The sequence below is a fragment of the Puma concolor genome, chromosome A3, assembly GCF_028749965.1.
Source record: "Puma concolor isolate L17-30 chromosome A3, mPumCon1.1.hap2, whole genome shotgun sequence".
Lineage (NCBI taxonomy): Eukaryota > Metazoa > Chordata > Mammalia > Carnivora > Felidae > Puma > Puma concolor.
Genome location: NC_141669.1, coordinates 140,530,314 through 140,547,567, shown reverse-complemented (window position 1 = coordinate 140,547,567; position 17,254 = coordinate 140,530,314). Strand labels below are relative to the sequence as shown.

At 62.3% G+C, this 17,254-nt stretch overlaps 1 protein-coding gene and 1 long non-coding RNA gene across 2 annotated transcripts in view; one reads left to right on the top strand and one right to left on the bottom strand.

The window, feature by feature from the left end:
* Positions 1–6,883: 6,883 nt before the first annotated feature.
* The window catches only part of COL20A1 (collagen type XX alpha 1 chain), a 41,115-nt gene continuing 30,744 nt past the window's right edge, over positions 6,884–17,254 (bottom strand). The window contains 17 exon segments of the mRNA XM_086702690.1: positions 6,884–7,044; positions 7,460–7,537; positions 8,283–8,420; positions 8,650–8,716; positions 8,828–8,863; positions 9,296–9,367; positions 10,016–10,069; positions 10,351–10,404; positions 10,514–10,567; positions 10,647–10,742; positions 11,845–11,898; positions 12,562–12,648; positions 13,235–13,312; positions 13,403–13,561; positions 13,968–14,077; positions 14,311–14,453; positions 16,305–16,443. Of these exon segments, the coding sequence (XP_086558816.1) occupies positions 7,019–7,044; positions 7,460–7,537; positions 8,283–8,420; positions 8,650–8,716; positions 8,828–8,863; positions 9,296–9,367; positions 10,016–10,069; positions 10,351–10,404; positions 10,514–10,567; positions 10,647–10,742; positions 11,845–11,898; positions 12,562–12,648; positions 13,235–13,312; positions 13,403–13,561; positions 13,968–14,077; positions 14,311–14,453; positions 16,305–16,443 (1,445 nt within the window). The 3' untranslated portion in view covers positions 6,884–7,018.
* Positions 8,630–11,453, top strand: LOC147582882 (uncharacterized). The gene is made up of 2 exons (XR_015249598.1): positions 8,630–9,831; positions 10,356–11,453. It is a non-coding gene; the product is annotated as an uncharacterized LOC147582882 (long non-coding RNA).

Sequence of the window (17,254 nt, the reverse complement as noted above, 5' to 3'; positions counted from 1 at the left end):
CCCGCCTGGCCCGTGAGGTCCTGGGTCCGGAGGTACTTGGCGGCCTGGAGAGAAGAGTCACGTTCGGAACCCAGCACAGACCAAGCATCCGGTCCGAGGACTGGTCGCCGCCCAGGCCCGGTCGCTGGTCCCGGTCAGCCGTGGTGCCGGGGCACAGCCACACCCTCACCCGCTCTGTGAGGCGCCTGTGACGCGGACCCTGACTGGGGCCGGAAGGTCCTCACGCCCAGGAGCGGGATAGAGACCCGAGGCTCTGAATGTCCCACCCCATCCGCCCGGCTCTGACCGGCACCTGCCCGCTGGGGGCCGTCCGGGCGGCCTTCGCAAGAGGCGGGTGTCACATGTCGTCCCCTCAGTCCTGACGGCGTCGGACCCGGCTCCAGATGTGCAGCGGTGGTGGCGGGAGGGGCCTGGTGCTGGCCCAGCCGCGGACACTCGTTTCTGGATCAGGAGAGACCGCGGAGCCGCTGGGACAGAGACAGAGTCCCTGGTTTTGTTTCTTTGTGGAGCTTTTTTGAGACTCAATAAATAATGTCAGAAAATCACACACAAAAACCTAAGTACCGGGTTCCCCTCACGCCAAATGAGGGGACGACACACACTATTTTGTCGTATTTGCCTCAAGGGTTTTGCTTTTGGGATCGAGGCAGATTTCACACGTGACCAAAGTGCACGATCTCAGCCCTCACCTCGGGGAGTTTTATTAGACGAGACACCAAGGACCCGGGACTCCGCTCCGCACTCAGGGCGCCACGGTCGCCCGGAAAGCCCACCGGGCCCCTTCTGGTCGTGAGTGGAGCCCTGCGGCACGGGGTCCACGGGCATCGCCGAGACCCCTCGTGGTCCTGGGTCTGCCAGTAAACGCAAAGGAGCTGCTCAGCGCTGTTCTCCACCCGAGCAAACGGAAATGCGTTTTCTTGCCCGTCACCTGTGAGCAGACCGTCCTTCCCGTTTTTGAGGATTATGGCTCGGGCCGCTGTGACCGCACAGGACCGTGCCCTGAACTCTCTTCGTATTAACCACGTTCTAATGCTCTGTATCTTGTGACGCTTGGCATCTTGGGGGCCTGAGGACAGACGCCCCCCAGGGCCAGCCCGTTTTGGGGGTGGTGGACATTTGCCTGGAGCGGGACATGTGTGTGCCACACTCCCTCCCCCCCCCCCCCCGCCTGGGGCCAGGCGTCACCACCGGCCACTCCGAGCAGCTGCTCCCAGCCGTGACACCGAAGTCACCCAGGGCCAGGTCCCAGGCAACGAAGGCGGCTCTGTGCGCCCTGCCCTGCAGGTCCCTGGCCCAGGCCTTCCCCTTGCCCTGCCTGGTGGCCCTGTGGGCATGGTGTGCCCTCTTGGGAAATTGAGTCAGATCCTTCTTTCAACGGCACTGGTCTCTCCATGGCATCACATGGTCACCTGCACCAGATGAGACGGGGCACAGAGAACTGTGGGCGCACACGTGTGCGAGGTCCAAAGCGACCGTGCACGTCCCCCTTCTCGCCAAGTTTCTAAGTCCCTGGACGGCACCTGGGGCAGCAGACCAAGCTGGCCAGGGCATGTGGACACGCCCTGTGGCACGTGGCCCGCAGCGGCAGGCCTGGGAGTTTCCATGGAGACCTTGGAAGCTGCTTAGTACCTAAACCTTTACGGGCCGGGCCCGTGGTCCCAGCGTGCGTCCCCACATCAGTGACTGACCTTTCCGACGGTCCTGTGCTCTGGGACTTTTTATTCTAGAGTTTTCCCTTTCCATCTGAATAACAATGGTAAGTTGGGGGTGGGGTTCCTGCCGGGTTCCCGCAGATCATGCCAGATGCTGTCCACCCGGCTGGCAGGGGTCCCATCCCTCAACTGCCGCCGCGTCTGGATATCTGCCTGTCGCACGGGTGTAGCGACAAGGGCATAGCTTGACCTGTTTTCTCTGGCTGACCGTGCAGCCAGCCCCCAGCCCCCAGCCCCCAGCCATCCATTAGTCCTGCCTCTTCTGGAATTTGCCGGAGAGGGGATCACACAGTGTGCACTCGTGCCAGCTTCCTTCCCTCAGCCTGAGTCCACGCTCATCCACGAGCCACACCGGCCGCCGTCGGCGTGTCCCGGCTGCCCGGTGGGTTGCCGTGGGAGGATACACCGGTCTTTATTCATCTGTCTCCCAGTCGATGGCATTCGGGCTGTTTCCAGTTTGGGGCTGTTAGTATTTCTTTCTTTAAGTTTACTTATTTTGAGAGACAGAGTGGAGGAGAAGAGAGAGGGAGGGAGAGAGAATCCCAAGCAGGCTGCATGCTGTCCGTGCAGAGCCCGATGCGGGGCTTGAACTCACAGACTGTGAGATCGTGACCTGAGCCAAAACCAAGAGTTGGATGCTTAATCGACTGTGCCCTCCAGGCGTCCCTGGGACACCTAGTATTTCTGCTATGAGCATCTTGGGGCATGTTTTGGTACATTTGTGCATTTCTACTGGCCGTAACCCCGGGAACGGACCGCTCTGTGCCCCGCGGGATCCGCCGTGGTCAGGTGGTTGGCCCACAGGCTGTGTCACTTTGCCTCCCTGCATCAGGGCCCAGTTGCCCCGTCCACAGCAAGGGTTGTCATGTGTGCCTTTGGCGGGGACACAGCTGTGCCTCCCTGTGCCGTCCCCTGCATTTCGGTAGCTAAGTAGTGAGGTGGGTTTCTTACCGAATGTTAATCGACTCTTCCAGAAAATGCCCATCATTGGCCTTTGTCAGCTCCCTTTGACCAGCTTCAATGCTGGTCTCTAACGTAATTCTGTTGTAGACAGAGAACTACTCGGTTTGATCTGAAATTGGTGACACTTGTTTTGGGCCAGCCTTCCACATGTGCTTGACGGGGAGGTGTCGCTTGCTGTGGTCTGGGGAAAGTTCTAGCAATACCGGCCAGGTCAGGTCAGGGGAGAGGTCTGCTCTGGTCTTCTGTCTGCTTTCTCTCCCGATTCCCGCGCGGGTGTTAGTGCCACCGAGGACAGCTGTGGGTCTGTCCCCTGCTCCTCGGTCAGCGTTTGCTTCCTGTATTCTGCAACCCTGTCACATTGAGGGCTGCCGTGTCCTCCCGGTGAGCAGCCCCCTTGGCCTCATGTCACGTCCCCTTCCTCTCTGGAGCATTCTGTTTTGAAGTCTACCTTTGCTGACAACAACATAGCCACTCAGCTTCCACCTTTAACCGCTAACCTGACTCCTGTCGCTGTTTACGACGTGGACAACCCGTGGCTACCACCCAAGTCGATGGATGGAACACGTCCATCTACCTTCCCTGCGCCTCCCCGGGAAGCCGCTGCCCTGACCGCCATTGCACTAGAGGCTTCGTGTGTTCTAGAACCTCATGTAAATGGAGGACTCTCCTTTGTGCACAGCCTGTTTGCTTCAGCGGGCTTTGCCGTTCATCCCCGGTAGTACGTGTGTGATTTGCTTGTGTCTGTGAATATTCCGCCATTTGTTTATTCATTGATGGACGCTTGGATTGTTTCCTGTTTGGAGCTATGACGGCTCATGCTGCTTCCCGTGCGCGCACGCACACGCATCTTTGTGTGGACATGTTTTCATTTCTCTGGCGCAAATACCTACTAGAACTTCGGGGCCCCAGGAGGCCCCAGGAGGTGTTTCCAGAAGCTTCCCAGCCGTGTGGCCTCGCACCCCTGCTGACAGCCTCAGAGACACCGTGAGTGGCTTTCTCGTCTCTGAAGACCAGGGCTGTTGAGCGCCGTGTCGTGGATTCACTGACCACCCGTGTGTCTTGCTTAGTGAAGTGTTGAAATCTTTTCTCATTACACATCGCCTTCTTTTAATGAGTTGTTAATATTTCTTTCCCATCTGTGACTACAATTTTAATTTCCTTAATGGTGTCTTTTGAAGAAAAGCTTTTAATTTTGATGAAGTGCAATTTATTATTTTTTTCCTTCTATGGTTATTGCTTTATGGACCCTGCTTAAGAAATCTGTGCCTATCCCGAGGTTTTGAGTATGTACTTCTAGATTTCCTTCTAGAAAGCTTTGTTTTAGCTTTTATGTTTCGGTTTATAACACTTTCTGAGCCAGCTTTTGCACGTGGCATTCGATGAGGGTGGTTCATGATTCAAATCTCCAGCTGCCTCTGCACCGTTTTCAGAAAACACTATCCTTCCCTGTCGAAACGCCCAGAATGACCACCTCGTACATTCTCCTGGCTTCTGGGTGCTCCAGAGCTGGCTAGAGGCAGAACCCTGGCTGCTCCGAGCTGGCTAGAGGCAGAAAGCTGGGTCGTGCCTCTCAGCACAGTTTGGAAGTTCACTTATATTTATTGTAATTTCTGCTACACTGGGAAATGTTTCTGTTTACATGTCCTATCCCCTCCCATAAAGGAAATGCTAATCTCGAAGGTTATACGTTCTATTTTCTTCCTCCTCATGGCTGCTGCCAAGATTTATATGTTCCAAGAGTTTAATAAATTGATATCAGGCTGCCCATCTCCAAATAAAGCAAGCGCATTGGTTGCCTTCAGGAATCCTGGCCTCCCACACACCAGCCACAGCGGAACAATCTAGAAGTGCAGAATTTGTCCACGTGGAGGGCTTCTGTCCAGTCGGCAGTGAACTTCATCACGTGTCTCAGGGACTGGGCTTTCCTGTGTATTGGATCTAATTTCTGGTTATTTTCCCCTTTCTGGGGAACTGCCCCCCACCCCTCAGGGGGAAGGTGTTTCCCCTTCTGAGACTTTGTGGACTCGGGACATGTTTTTGCCCCATTCATTCCAGTGATAATTCACTGGATGTGACACTTGAGTGCTTTCCCTCAACACTTCGGGTCACCATGCTCCCGCCTTGGACACCACGCTGACTCATTCTTCCAAGAAGTATTTCGATTCGCTTCACCATGTTTTGCATTGAAGAATCTAAGGGAGTATTTTCACAATCGATCCCTTTCAGCTCTCTGAGCCCTTCAGTGTGAGGTCCGAGATCTTCTCTAATTTTCTAATTTTTAAAAACTGCCTATTTGAACATTCCCCAGTCCTCGCTTCCCACCTCTTCCCACTTGGACCGCCCCTCCACCCCCCCACGTGGATGCCAACACTCGAATTCTCTGTTTCGTCCTTTTCTGAGCCTGAGGGGAGACGTCTTCAAGCTGACCCTGCAGCCCGGCCCCGGCGCGTGTCCGTAACCGCCCGCCCGCCTCGCTGATAGTTCTTTTGCAATCTCCATGCCGTGTTTCCGGCTGTCTGTCCTTTCTACTTACTGATTCTGGCTTCGTGTCGTTACATCAATCCTTCCCTCTTTGAACTTGGGAGTTTTAGGTTAATGGGCCCAAGAGGACATCCTTGTCGGTCCTCGTTGGTCTGGTGGGCGCGGCGCGGTCTGCCCGGTGCGTGGCCCTGTCCCTCCGATGTTGTTTTCCCTGTTACTTGTCTCCTGGACCCGAGAGTCGTGTGCCGCACGTGAGCACGTGTGCGGTGCGTTCATCCGGACACGCACGTGTGCAGGGACTGGGGGTGCTGCGGTGGGCTCACACGGACCCGCACGGTCAGCCACACCGGAGGCAGGGCCGGGGAGGGCGGGCGGCAGGGCTGCGCTCTCCCTAGCCCGCTGGGCCAGGACGTTGCAGGTTGGGGACGGGGGGTGAGCTGGTGCCTGCTCCCCCCGCCTGGGCTCTCGTGCCCCGGCTGCACCCTGCCTCCTTGAGCAGACGGTCCAGAGCGGGCATCTCCCCCGGTCCCTTCTCTGACCGTGCCGCTCCTGGGCCGAGCCTGCCTGCAGCCCAGGGAGCCAGCCCCAAGGCTTCCACTCACGCTGAGGTGGTGGCCGACACGCTGCCCGCCTGAGACCGGACCCAGCACCCCTCTCCGGTGGGCTCCCGCCCCAGATGGCTCCCGCAGTCGCTCTGCCACCGCACCCCTCCCAGGCTCGGCCTCCCGCCTGCTCTCGCCACCTCCGTCTCAGCGCGCAATGATGAGGCCCTGACCCCACGGGCCTCCCTGAGTTCTTACCCACAGATCATGTACAACAGACTGCGAGTCCCATCAGTTCCTTGCTCAGAAGCCCTGGTGACCCGCTCCTGAGTCCAGACCACACCCCCCTCCCCCACCCCCCACCCCCTTCCCTGTGCTACCCCCCAGGTCTGTCAGAGCCAACCTTGCTCCTGGCCCCGGGCTCAGCTGTCTCTGTCCCGGCCGCTCCGGCCTGTGTAGCCTCCTGCCGTTTCTGGGTGGTGCTGTGGGTTCAGGCCCCCCACGTGCTGTGCCCCTGCTGGAACCTTCTCCCATCTTCCACTCCCCACTTTGTTCCTGTCTCTGCGCAAATGTCACCTCGGAAGCTTATGTTGGCCTCTGCGTCTGAAGGAGGCCCGCCCCAAATTCTTCCCAGTTTAGAAAATGACATGGTGTTTGTAGGCCACAGCAGGTGAGGTTTCCAGGTAAGTAAGGGTCAGGGGCGGCCAGGGTGGTGTCCAGGCTGGTGGGCCGGAGAAGGGGGGTGCTGGCAGTGACAAGGCATGGGGCCAGCAGGTCAGGGTCCCCAGGGACTCAAGCACATGGGCGGTGAGCTGGACGCTATGTCGTTAGTGAGGGGATGCTACTAGGGAGAGAGGAGCCCCTGACACCGGCCTGGGAAGGTCACATCAGCGAGTGTTTGAGAGGGGGTTGGGCACCGATCTCCAAGCCCCCCCCGGGTTATTCAATGCGGCTGAGAAACCTCATCCTGGGCAGGGCCTGGACTGTGGGGGTGCTGGGGCACTGAGTCACAAGGTCACAGGAGGCTGCAGGGGCGGCGGGGCGGGTGGGGGGGGGGCCCTTGAAGCCACGGAAGGATGGCAGCTTGTCTCTCTGAGGGTGGGGGTGGGGCGACTTGGACTTGACTGGGCGGGAGGGACTCCGGGTCCCAGGGACGCCCCTCCCTGCAGTGAGCAGGCCGCTCTCTTGCTGAGCACGCTGCACTTTATCTGAGTGTGCAAACAGTACAGAGGGAAGGCCCCCCACCCCACCTTCTGCCTCCAGGCCCCTCCCGGGACTCGCTTTCCAGGCTCCTCCTGCAGGGTCCAGGGAGGGGCAGGGTCACTCCGGGCAGCACGGGGGCCGTCCTGGCAGGAGAGAGGGTGAACAGTCTGAGGGAGGTGGCAGCCAGCCGGACGGCAGCAGCCCCGCCCACCTGGCACCGAGGACCCGAGCCCCCAGGGTCCCCGTGCATCCAGCTGGGCCATGAGCCCCGGGCACGAACCTTTCCCCAGGATGCTGCTGCCAGGTGCCCCCGGCCCTGATCCTTTCGCCCACCCGATCCACCCTCCGGCCCTGCTAACCCCTGACTGGGGCCTCCCTGGGCTCTCCTGGCTCCCCTCCACGTGTCTCCAGGTTTGCTGGGCCCCCCAAGGCCCAGGAACCCCCACTCGTGTTCTATCCCAAGCCGCTTCACCAGCTCCTGAGCCATCTGTCCGTGCTGCACCCCCACCTCCCAGCAGCCCCCCGGGAGCTCCTCCTCCCCGAAGGTGGGGGGCTCACCCGTTCCACCCAGGGGTCCGGGAGGCTCACTCCCTTTCAGCCGAGGGCTGCTCCTCTGACCAAGGGCGCCGGGCTCACCTGAGCAGAAGGGGGTGTGCTGGAACCGGGGTGCGTGTGGTAACGGTCTCCCTTCTCAGGGACCCTGTTCTGACTGAGGGGAGGTGGGCACCCGACCCCAAGCAGGCACGTGTCGTTGGGTCAGTGGCCAAGGTTAACTGAGGGGGGCCTCGTGACGGCACCTACAGCCTTGCCCACGAGGTTGGGTACAAAGAAAGGTATTTATCCCAAAGGCAGTGTCTGGGGCACTCTGACGGACCGTGGGGGGCTTCCCGCAGGGGAGCCCCTCTCCCTTCCCAACGCCCAGGACCCTGCGGTCCTGCCCATGGGGTGGCACCACAGCCCCACCCCGTCCAGGCCCACGAGCTCTGTCTCCCCTGATCAGCCTCCCATCCATCTCGGCACCTGAGCCGTGACCAGCGCCACGGCTCCAGTCGGATGGACGAACGCGTGACAAGGTCATTAGACCAAGCCTCCTGCTGCATCAGAGCAAGGAGAGAGGGAGCACGTGGGAAGGACAGGAGGGAGGGGACGGCAGGGCAGGAGGTGGCCCTAATCTTGGGCTTCCCAGGAGGAAGGGGAAGGGGGCCCTCTGAGGACCCCGGGGAAACCAGGCCGTGTCCAGTCCTGCCTTAGCGACCTCTGTGTGGGCTCAGCGGCCCTGCCCAGGGAGGGTGCAGGGGATGCCGGGGCCACACGGAACTCCCAGCCGGGGACTGGGAGGGAGCTGCAGTTGCCCCCACACCCCCCGCAAGGGGGCCAGTACCTCCGTCCTCAGGGTGGGGGCCGTCTCGTCCTCCTCTTCCAGGGAGCCAGGCCTCACCGTGAGAGTTGGGGTGTCCAAGGGCCTGCAAGATGGGCCTGGGGGGCCTGGCGCTCTCATGGTGGAACTTCAGCACGTGAGCTGGGGATAGGGGTGGAGGGGTGTCAGCAGGGCGGGGCGTGGGGCAGGGGGACTCCCCGCTCACTTCCCCCGGATTCACTGGGGCATGGCCGAGGAGAAGGGCTGCATCAGGCTAGTGACGGGTGCCCGCGGTCCCTTCCGGCCCGGCTGGGGTGAGACAGAGGCCACACGGGGGTGGGGGTGGGGGTGGGGGGCTCTGGCGCCCTCGCGAGGAGGCCGCACCACTCACTCTGGATGGCAGACTCGCAGGCCTGGTTCACGAGCTGGTAGATGGTGGCCAGGGACTGCGGCTCCCCCTGCAGGGCAGATGGGCCGTGTGGCCAAGCGCCATGCCCAGCGGCGTGGGGGCCAGTGCCTCCCGCACACCCCCAGGAAGCGCCTGGAGCCTGGACAGGGGCCTCACTCACCTTCTCTCCTCGCTCCCCTTTGGGCCCCGGCAGCCCCTGAAATAGAGGAAGAGGAGAAAAGCGGGTCAGCACAGAGAAGTCAACCCGCCCGGACCCTGTCCCCGGCCGGGTGAGGGCTGCATGCTGGGGGCCGCCGCTCCCGACTCTAGGGAGCTGGCAACGCAGAGTCCCCCGCAGCTGGGACACGGGCCCGGAAGCCAGCTGGGCCTGCCCGGGGCCTGCCTTCCTCCACCTCCCAGCTGAGCCCTTGCCTAGCTGTGGGACCAGTCCTGCCCCACACCCTGGGGCCCCCAGGCCCGCCCTGTTCCCTGGCCGGTCCCATCTCGGGCTCCCTCCGCTGCAGATCAGTTCCAAACCCAAGCTCCCAAAGTGGCCCTGACTGGGCGGGAAGGAGGCATTTACTCAAATTTGCTCCCCCCGCTCCCATCTTTGCGGAGCGGCTGGCCGGTAGGTGGGAAGGGGACTTACCGTGAGCCCCACAGGCCCCGGGAGTCCTCTCTGCCCTCCGGAGCCCCTGGCCCCCGCCGTGCCCTGGAAGCCCTGCAGGGGTGCAGAGGGTGTGGCCGCAGCCCTCCCCCGGAGGACGTGGGTCCTCCTCCCTCCAGCCTTGGCTCCCTGCGGACTGGGTCCCTGCCTCTGCAGGCCAGGCCGGGCCTTCTCACCTGCCTCAGAGCTTGTCCAGGCTGAGTACCCAGGGCAGAGGCCCTCCCACCCCACCCCACTTGGCACTGGCCATCCCGAGTGTGACCACTGTCATCCCCCACCCCAGGGACAGCTCCCCAGCACTGAGTCCAGCACAGACCCCGGAACCACAGGCTGGGGAGGGGAGGTGCCTCTGAGCGAGGCCGCGGAGAAGGAGAAGACGGCCCCGGTCATTTCCCCGCCGCCAGACTCACGCGTCCCCCCTCCCTCCGCCTACCCGGGAGCCCGGGCACTTTCCTGCCATGCGGACTGACAGTGACTGGGGCAGTGCTAACATGGCGTTTCCGACCTGCCCAGCGGAGGTGAGGAAGATCCTCGCCTGGAGCCGCCCCTGGGCACTCGCGCGCCCTGCGCAGCCCCACCAGGTTCCAGCCCAGGAGAGAGAGGCGTCCCCAGGTCACCTGCGGGGGCGGGGGCTGCAGCCACAGGGCAGGCTCTGACCTGTTCGGCCCTAGGAACTGGGGGGAGCCTCTCAGGAGGACCTACCCTCGGGCCCGGAGGTCCAGGCAGGCCAGCACTCCCCTCCAGACCCCTCATTCCCTGAAGACAGAGGACAGGGCAGGCTAGGGCAGGGGGTGGCCTGGTGCCCCCACACGCCCCTCCCGCGGTGGCCCACGTCGCCCCCACGGACAGAACCCAGCACCCAAGGACCCACACCTGTGAGCGGGGGGGCAAGGCCAGCCAAGCTCAGGGCCTGCCCCCAGCCCCTGGCAGTGACCACCCTCCCCTCCCCGCTGGGGAGGCCCCTGCCCCCCACAGTCTCTATCTGAGATCCACCCTCCACCCCCACCGCCCCACCCCACCACAGGCTTCTCTCCCACCTTAGGTCCCTGGAGGCCGACCTTCCCGGGAGGGCCCTGGTGACCAGGATGGCCCTAGAAGGAACAGAGACAGCTGGCCAGGCTGAGGTCCCATCCCGGAGACCCAGGTCCCCAGCCCGTGCCCTCCCTGCCCACACGCCCGGAGGGCGTCTGATCCCACTACCTGCAAACCCGGGGCTCCGTGGTCCCCCTTCTCTCCTTTGACCCCTGGCGGACCCTGGAGAGGAAAGGGACTCAGTCTGTCCCAGAGGAGGGGGGAGGCAGCCGGGGGGAGGGGGAGGGGAGGCAGCACCTACCACAGGCCCCTGCACGGTTCGGCCCTGGGTCCCTGGCGACCCCTGCTGACCCCCAGGACCCTCAGGTCCCGTCTGTCCAGGTGGCCCGGGCTCTCCCTGCAGACACAGACGAGGGAGGGGCTAAGAAGGCCTCCACCCTGCCCTCAGTGGCCCCCCTGGCCCTCCAGCTGACCGTGGCAGCCAGACCCAGCCCTACAGAGACGCCCTCCCCTCACCGCCCACCCCGGGAGGGGTCCTGCTGGGACCTGCTCGACAGCCGGGGACGGACCCCGGCCACTTCTCCGGGTCACAGAGCCAGTGACCCCGTTCTCCCTTCCTGACCGGGAGGGGTACAGAAAGCCCTGTGGCAGAGCCGACCTGGACAGGCCAGTCAGAGCCCTGACGCCCCAGCACTAGGCTCCGTCCTCGCTGGAGTGTGCCCCCGGATCCCTGAGGGCCAGGGACCAACTCTCTTTCCACTGTTTGAGATTCCAGGGCAAAATCAATGCTTTCAAAGAATTTTTGTGAATTTAGCATGTAAGTGTACCAAACTCCCTAAAGAAAACTGCAGACATCCTCATGTCTGAATATCAGTAAGAAAATCCTAAGTAAAACGTCAGCAAACAGAACCCTGCAGCACACGAACGGTGACAAGTACTCGGTTTAACGGGTACAGGAAGAGTTCAGTGTCAGGAATGTGCTAAAATCATTCGCCAAACTAAGAGCTCCAGGAAAAAGAATTATTTGGCTGTGTCCAGCTGAGGCAGCACCAGATCTTAATATCCACCCTTGATTTTCTAAATCTCCTAATAAACAGGAACACCCAGAGGTGACTGTCACACAACAAAACCTATCTGTCCCCGCGCCAGCTCCACACCAGCGGGGGGCAAACCGGTCACAACGCAGATCACAGACATGTGGCTAACGTCCATAATCTGTCGAGTGCTCCCAAGAATTAATACGAAAAATAACCCAGCGGCAAGGATTCCAAGGACATTTGTCAAGGGGAAAACTCCAGCAAATTCCAGCAACTCCCACAGGGTGTTGGAGCTCCTGTAGGAGAAATGCCAACACACTTCACCTGTCAGATTGCTCAAGGTCAATGACGTTCGCGATTTCTGGGGTCGGGGGTGGGAAACTGGCCCCTCACTGGGGAGGGCACTTTTCTTCTGGCTGTGGGGCTCCACCCTCCGGCCCCACAGGACCCCCCACAACTCACCCTGGGGCCTGGGAAGCCCTGTTCTCCTGGGACTCCGTTCCTTCCGGGGAGGCCCTACCAGGACACAGACCAGGCTGAGCTTCCGCGGCGCCCACCCGAGGGCCCCGCAGCACTGCCCCCCGGGGACTACAGTCCCCCAGTTCAGGTGGGGGAGGGGAGGGGTCTTCCAGGGCCAGGCCTGGCCCGCCCTCCCCGCCGCCCCCCACCGCCCACAGCCGCCGGGTACACCAGACCAGTTCTGGCAGGTCTCCGTTCAAATTGCGGCCCCTGCCTGGTGCGGTCCGTGGACAGCCAGGCCAGAGCCCGTGCGCTTGAGCGACGCTCCCGCCACACGGGCCCCGGAACCTCGGGGCTGGCAGGGGTGCGGGCCCCGCCCCATGGTGGGGTTCCCACAGCCGGAGCACCTGGGACGGAGGCCGCCCACATGGCTGCGACTCACTGCCAGGCCACATCGCACCCACCGGCCACCACCAGCACGGTGCCGCAGACTGACTGGGCCCCCCCCCCGCCCCACAGGGTTGGCTCAGGGGAGGGAAGCAGAGGGAAGGAGAGGCTGGCTGGAAGGGGTCTCACGAGGTAGGGGGATGGGGCCGCTGGGGGGCTCGTGAGAACATCCCATCTTGGCACAGGCTGGCTCGGCTACTCGGCGGTGTGAGTGAGGGGACAGCGGGCTTTGCCAGGAGCCCAGATCACCCGGGGAGCCGATGATGGACTCACCGGAGGTCCCTGGGGCCCCGGGGGCCCAGGGGTCTGCGAGGAACAGGTACAAGAGGAAGAGAAGGCAGGGCAGGTCTCTCCATCCTTCTGGGAGGAAGGAGACCCCACTCATTAAGTGGACCCCCACCTGTTCCTGTCTGACCTAGAGCTCGGACAGCCAGACAGCTGGGTTCCAGGACGCCGGGGAGGCTGGGAGTGAGGGGCAGGGAGCTGGTCCCCGGTGCCCTCCCCCGCCCCCCAACATTGCTGCTGGCTGCCCTGCACGGGCCCTCTCCCAGTCCCTCCCAATCCCCAGCATGCCCAAGCCCCGTGTGGGTACAGTGTGAGGAACCCTGCCCACATCTTCATGGTGCAGAGGCTGCCCGAGTCCCTCTGGCTTTGCTGGATGAGCCCCTTCCTTCCTGGCCAGCTGTCTACACCCCAACTGCACCCACAGAGAAGGGAAGTGGCCCCCGAGTACACAGCAGTGGCCACCCCCGCAGCTGGCGGCTTCCTGACGCACTCCAGCCTGCCTTGGCCTCCGGGGTCTCTTGCATTCAGCTGCCCAGGGCTCTGGCTCTGACCAGAGGCCACCTCCTCCAGGAAGGCTGCCCTGCTTTCTCCTGGTGCCGTGCTGATGCGCCTCCTGTCTACCCCCAGACTCTGCGCCCTTGGCAGGCACTGGCCCACCTACCGACGCAGGGAGCTCACAGCACATGTCTTCCTCCGCCCAGGAGTCATTGCACACAATCTGCAGCGTCTGGAGCTGGAACTATAATGCAAAGCAGGGTCAGCCAGATACGGTTGTGGTCTCTGTGGCCCCCCCTCCAGCCCGGTGCAGCAGGACGAAGCCCATGCTCACCGTGGCTGAACTGCTCCGGGGCCCGCGGGCCTTGGCCAACCGTCCCAGCATGACGAAGCCAGTAACAGGTGGGCTGCCTGCCTCCCCCATGGGCCTCTCAGCCACCTTCCGGCAGTCCACATAGAGCCTGACCTTGGAGTGGCCCACAGCCACATGCACCTGCCAGAGAGACACCACCAGGGGTTCCCCCTGCAGCCCTGGCGGGGGTGAGCACCCATCTGTGCCCGCAAGGCCAGGCCAGATGGGGAAGAAAGAGCCCATTTACCTGGGGGTCAGGATCCTGACTCCATCCTGGGTCGAATGGGACACCCCCTCACTGGGCCTCAGTTTCCCCTTTGTATAATGGAGCAAACTACACGTGTCGCAGACCCCTCCCAGGGATTCCTGGGACCCAGGAAGGGTTGGGATGCTCTCTGACCCAAACTAAGGCATCTGTCATAGAGGGGATCAGAGGGACAGAGGCTTGGACAGGACAAGATGACTTTCGAGGAAAGTGGGAGGGAGTGGGGGGCAGCGGACAGTCTTAGAGGACATGCACTTCGGTCTTTCGGGAAACTTCCAGCACCTTGTGGAAGCTTCCAAAGAATATCCTCTTCACTTCGGGCAGGTCAAAGGTGACCTCTTGCAAGGTGGCCCTGGGGTCGTGGTTGAAGTAGGTCAGAGACTTCCTGCCGGCTGCAAGGGAGGGGTGAGGGACATGTGAGACCCCCCCCCAAACAGAACAGGACGGCCCCACGACATGGCAGCATGCAAAGTCAAATGCACCCCAAGCCTCGGGGACCCGAGCTACAGACATGGCCCCTGTTTGGGACTCCTGCCTCCCGGTGACGGCGGCCCCCGGCCTGGCCTGGAGGCAGGGTTTCTCAGGACCCACAGCCCTGGGCCCACCGCCCTGCCTCTGGACTGACCGTCCAGCAAGACCCCCAGGACGGGCTGGGAGTGCTCGGCCGTCATCTGCCACAGCGCAAAGGTCTCGCGGGGTGTCTCGGGCAGCAGACGCAGGAGGAAGACAACCGTGTGTTCCGGTGGGAGGGCGGCCAGGTGGACGTCACTGTTGGGACACAGGCGGGGGCTGCTGCAGGCCTGGGAGGAGACGGGGTCCCGCCATGCAGAGACTGCAGAGAGGGTTCTGTGATGGCACTGGGCCCCTCCTGTCTCCATTCCCCAACAGTAACAATGGGTATACAAGGGACAGAAGTGCCCCTGGGCTGGTGGGGGCTCAACAAGACGGGCCCTGAGGACGCAGCCCGCAGCCCCGTGTGCCCTGAGGCCTGGCCGGGATGGAAGGCCCTGCCACAGCCAGTGTTGACGACAATCCTGGGCAGGGTCCGCCAAGACCCCATTCTCCAGGGTCTCTGCGTGGGTGGAGAGGAGGCAGGTCAAGGAGGTTCAGCAGGAGGGTTTCTGGGCCCGTTCCCCGGGGTCAGGAGCCCACAGGCAGCCCTGCCCTCAGGAGTCGCTCCCACTGACCTGAGCTTGTTGGGAGGGGAGTGCTCAGAGGGGTTCTGTGCCAGTGCTGGGGCTCCCAGGGCATGCTGAGGGCTGGGGAGGGCAGGGAACAGGGTGTGATCACCCAGTGAAACTGTTCCTAGAGGCTTCCAGCCTTGTTCTTTGCCCTTCATTTGCTCTTAGGATAACCAAGAGCCCCAAAGACCCAGCCCTGCCCATTCCTGTGGTTCTTTAAGTAAACTGACCCCAGGGCCTTGGCACAGGCTGTTCCTTCTTCCTGAGTGCGCTTCCTTTCCCCATTGTCTCCCTGCCCTTACTTGTTTGCCACTTTCTTGGGGAGTTTTCCCGATCCCATTACAGGGAGGGACCCTTTCTACACTTAGGAGCCCAGAGCCCCATTTGTGGCAGCGATCATGTGGGCGGGGGGCACCTGTGCTGGGTGACCTCACCTGGGGTGGATGATCACATCTGGAGTGGGGGCCACCCCAGCAGAAACATCTGCCCCACCTCTTGGGCTGTGAGCTCCAGAGGGCGGACAAACATGAAGCGCCCAGCGTGAGGGCCCTGGGACAAGGCTGTCATTTGCAGAAAAGGGGTAAATCACAGGAGAGCTGCCCCCACAGTGATTAACAACGGTGGTGGCCTCCAGGGAGGGTTTGCTCTGAGAGTCGGAGCGTAAGCCTCGGGCTCGAGCCCCACACTAGAGCTTGGACGGGAGGAAAAGCCAGGCTTCGGCCACCCACACAAACGTGAAACCTGTATGCCGCCTAAAGGAGAAGTTAACACAGGAACAGATCGGGGCCTGGGTGGCACAGGGAAGCCATGAGTTCAGGGGTGAGGCCGCGGCCGTGCCTGCTGCACCTGCTGTGCCCGCCGGACTGGGGAGAAAGTCCTGAATCTTAGCAGCGTTGGCCGAGTTTTGCAAAATTACCTATTTTGTATCTTTCAAATTTCCCATTACAAAGCACACGACTGCGTGGACGATTTACAACATTCTAACTTAAGAAGAGGTTTTGCTGTGTGTGTCACAGTTGCGATTTTGATTCAAGATCTCTCCACAAGCAGGGGAGGGCGGCTGTTAGACGTCAGGAATCACGCGGCCTTTCTTGTGCTCACATAGCAGCCGCTTGCTAAAACCAGGCATCTGCCTGACCGGAGCCCACACGGGAGGCAGGGCTTCCCAAGGAGACAAATGGGGGCCACTGTGCGGAAGTCTGCAAGTCTGATCGATGCCTGGGCCACACGGAACAGGACCCACTCGTGGCCTCATTCCACCCATGCAAGATTTGTTCAGTTGGAAAACCCTGCTCGCCGGGGGGGGGGGGTGGGGGGGGGTGGGGGGACGTCCGCCTGGTTGGCTCCGGGGGACCGAGCGGCAGGACCTCCCCAGGACCCACCCCCACTGTGCAGCTGCCTCCCATCTCGGGCCGCGGTCTGTCCCCTGTCCTCCCACCTGGCCCGGCGCGTCAGCTGGGCATCCTTGAAGAGTGTGAAGGTCCTGGCGCGGCCGAATGCCGAGGGCTCCATGGCGACGCCGCGGATGGACGCATACGCCTTTTCCACCAGACCAAAGGCCGCCATGAGGTCAAAGCCTGGGACAGGCAGCAGCACCAGGGGACGATCAGAGACGAAAGGTGAGGGCCGGAGGGGCAGGACGCAAAGAGAAGGCAGCAGGAGTCAGGGGAGAGGAGAGGAGACGCAAAGACAGGACGCCCATCGACGGGAGGAAGGTGATCGGGGGGCCCACAGGTGGACGCGTACTCGGGGCGCCCACCCGCTGGCCTCCCCCTCTGGTGCACAGCCCCCGACCTCCCGGCAGAGGCGAGGGTGCACAGGGGTGGGTCACACCGCCCGCCCCGGCCCGGCGGGCTCCCAGCGTCTGCACCTTCTGTGACGCTAAGGGCACAAAGCGAAGGGGAAATCTTATTTGCTGGGTGCTCAGCGCAGCCACAGGCCTGGGGCAGGAGCGGGGGCAGGACAGAGAAGCCTCAGTGCCCCGCCAGGAGTGGCCCCGCCTCACAGCTCATGGTGGCCCCCGAGGGACGCTTGGCCCTGGAGACACAGGCCTCCACCGCCCCCGCTCTGCACGCCTGTGCCTGACCACGGGTGGCTCTCACGTCGGCCCCGAGTCTGGGAGCGTCTCAGACCCACGAAGCACTAAAGACGCTGTGTGAGCCCCGTGCTCGGCCCCTCACCCGGCTCGAGTCAGCAGAGAGCCTCGAGGAGGCCACACAGGACCCAGGGCTTTGTCTGTCCTGCCGTGTCCCGGCTGTGACCGTGGACAGGCCTCAGCAACCTCGATGGTGAGGCAGGAATAAAGCTCTGGCCAGCCTCATCCCCACTCTCCCCTGCACAGGTGAGACTGGGGCCTCCAACGACCACAGGACCTTGTTTCTTGTCACT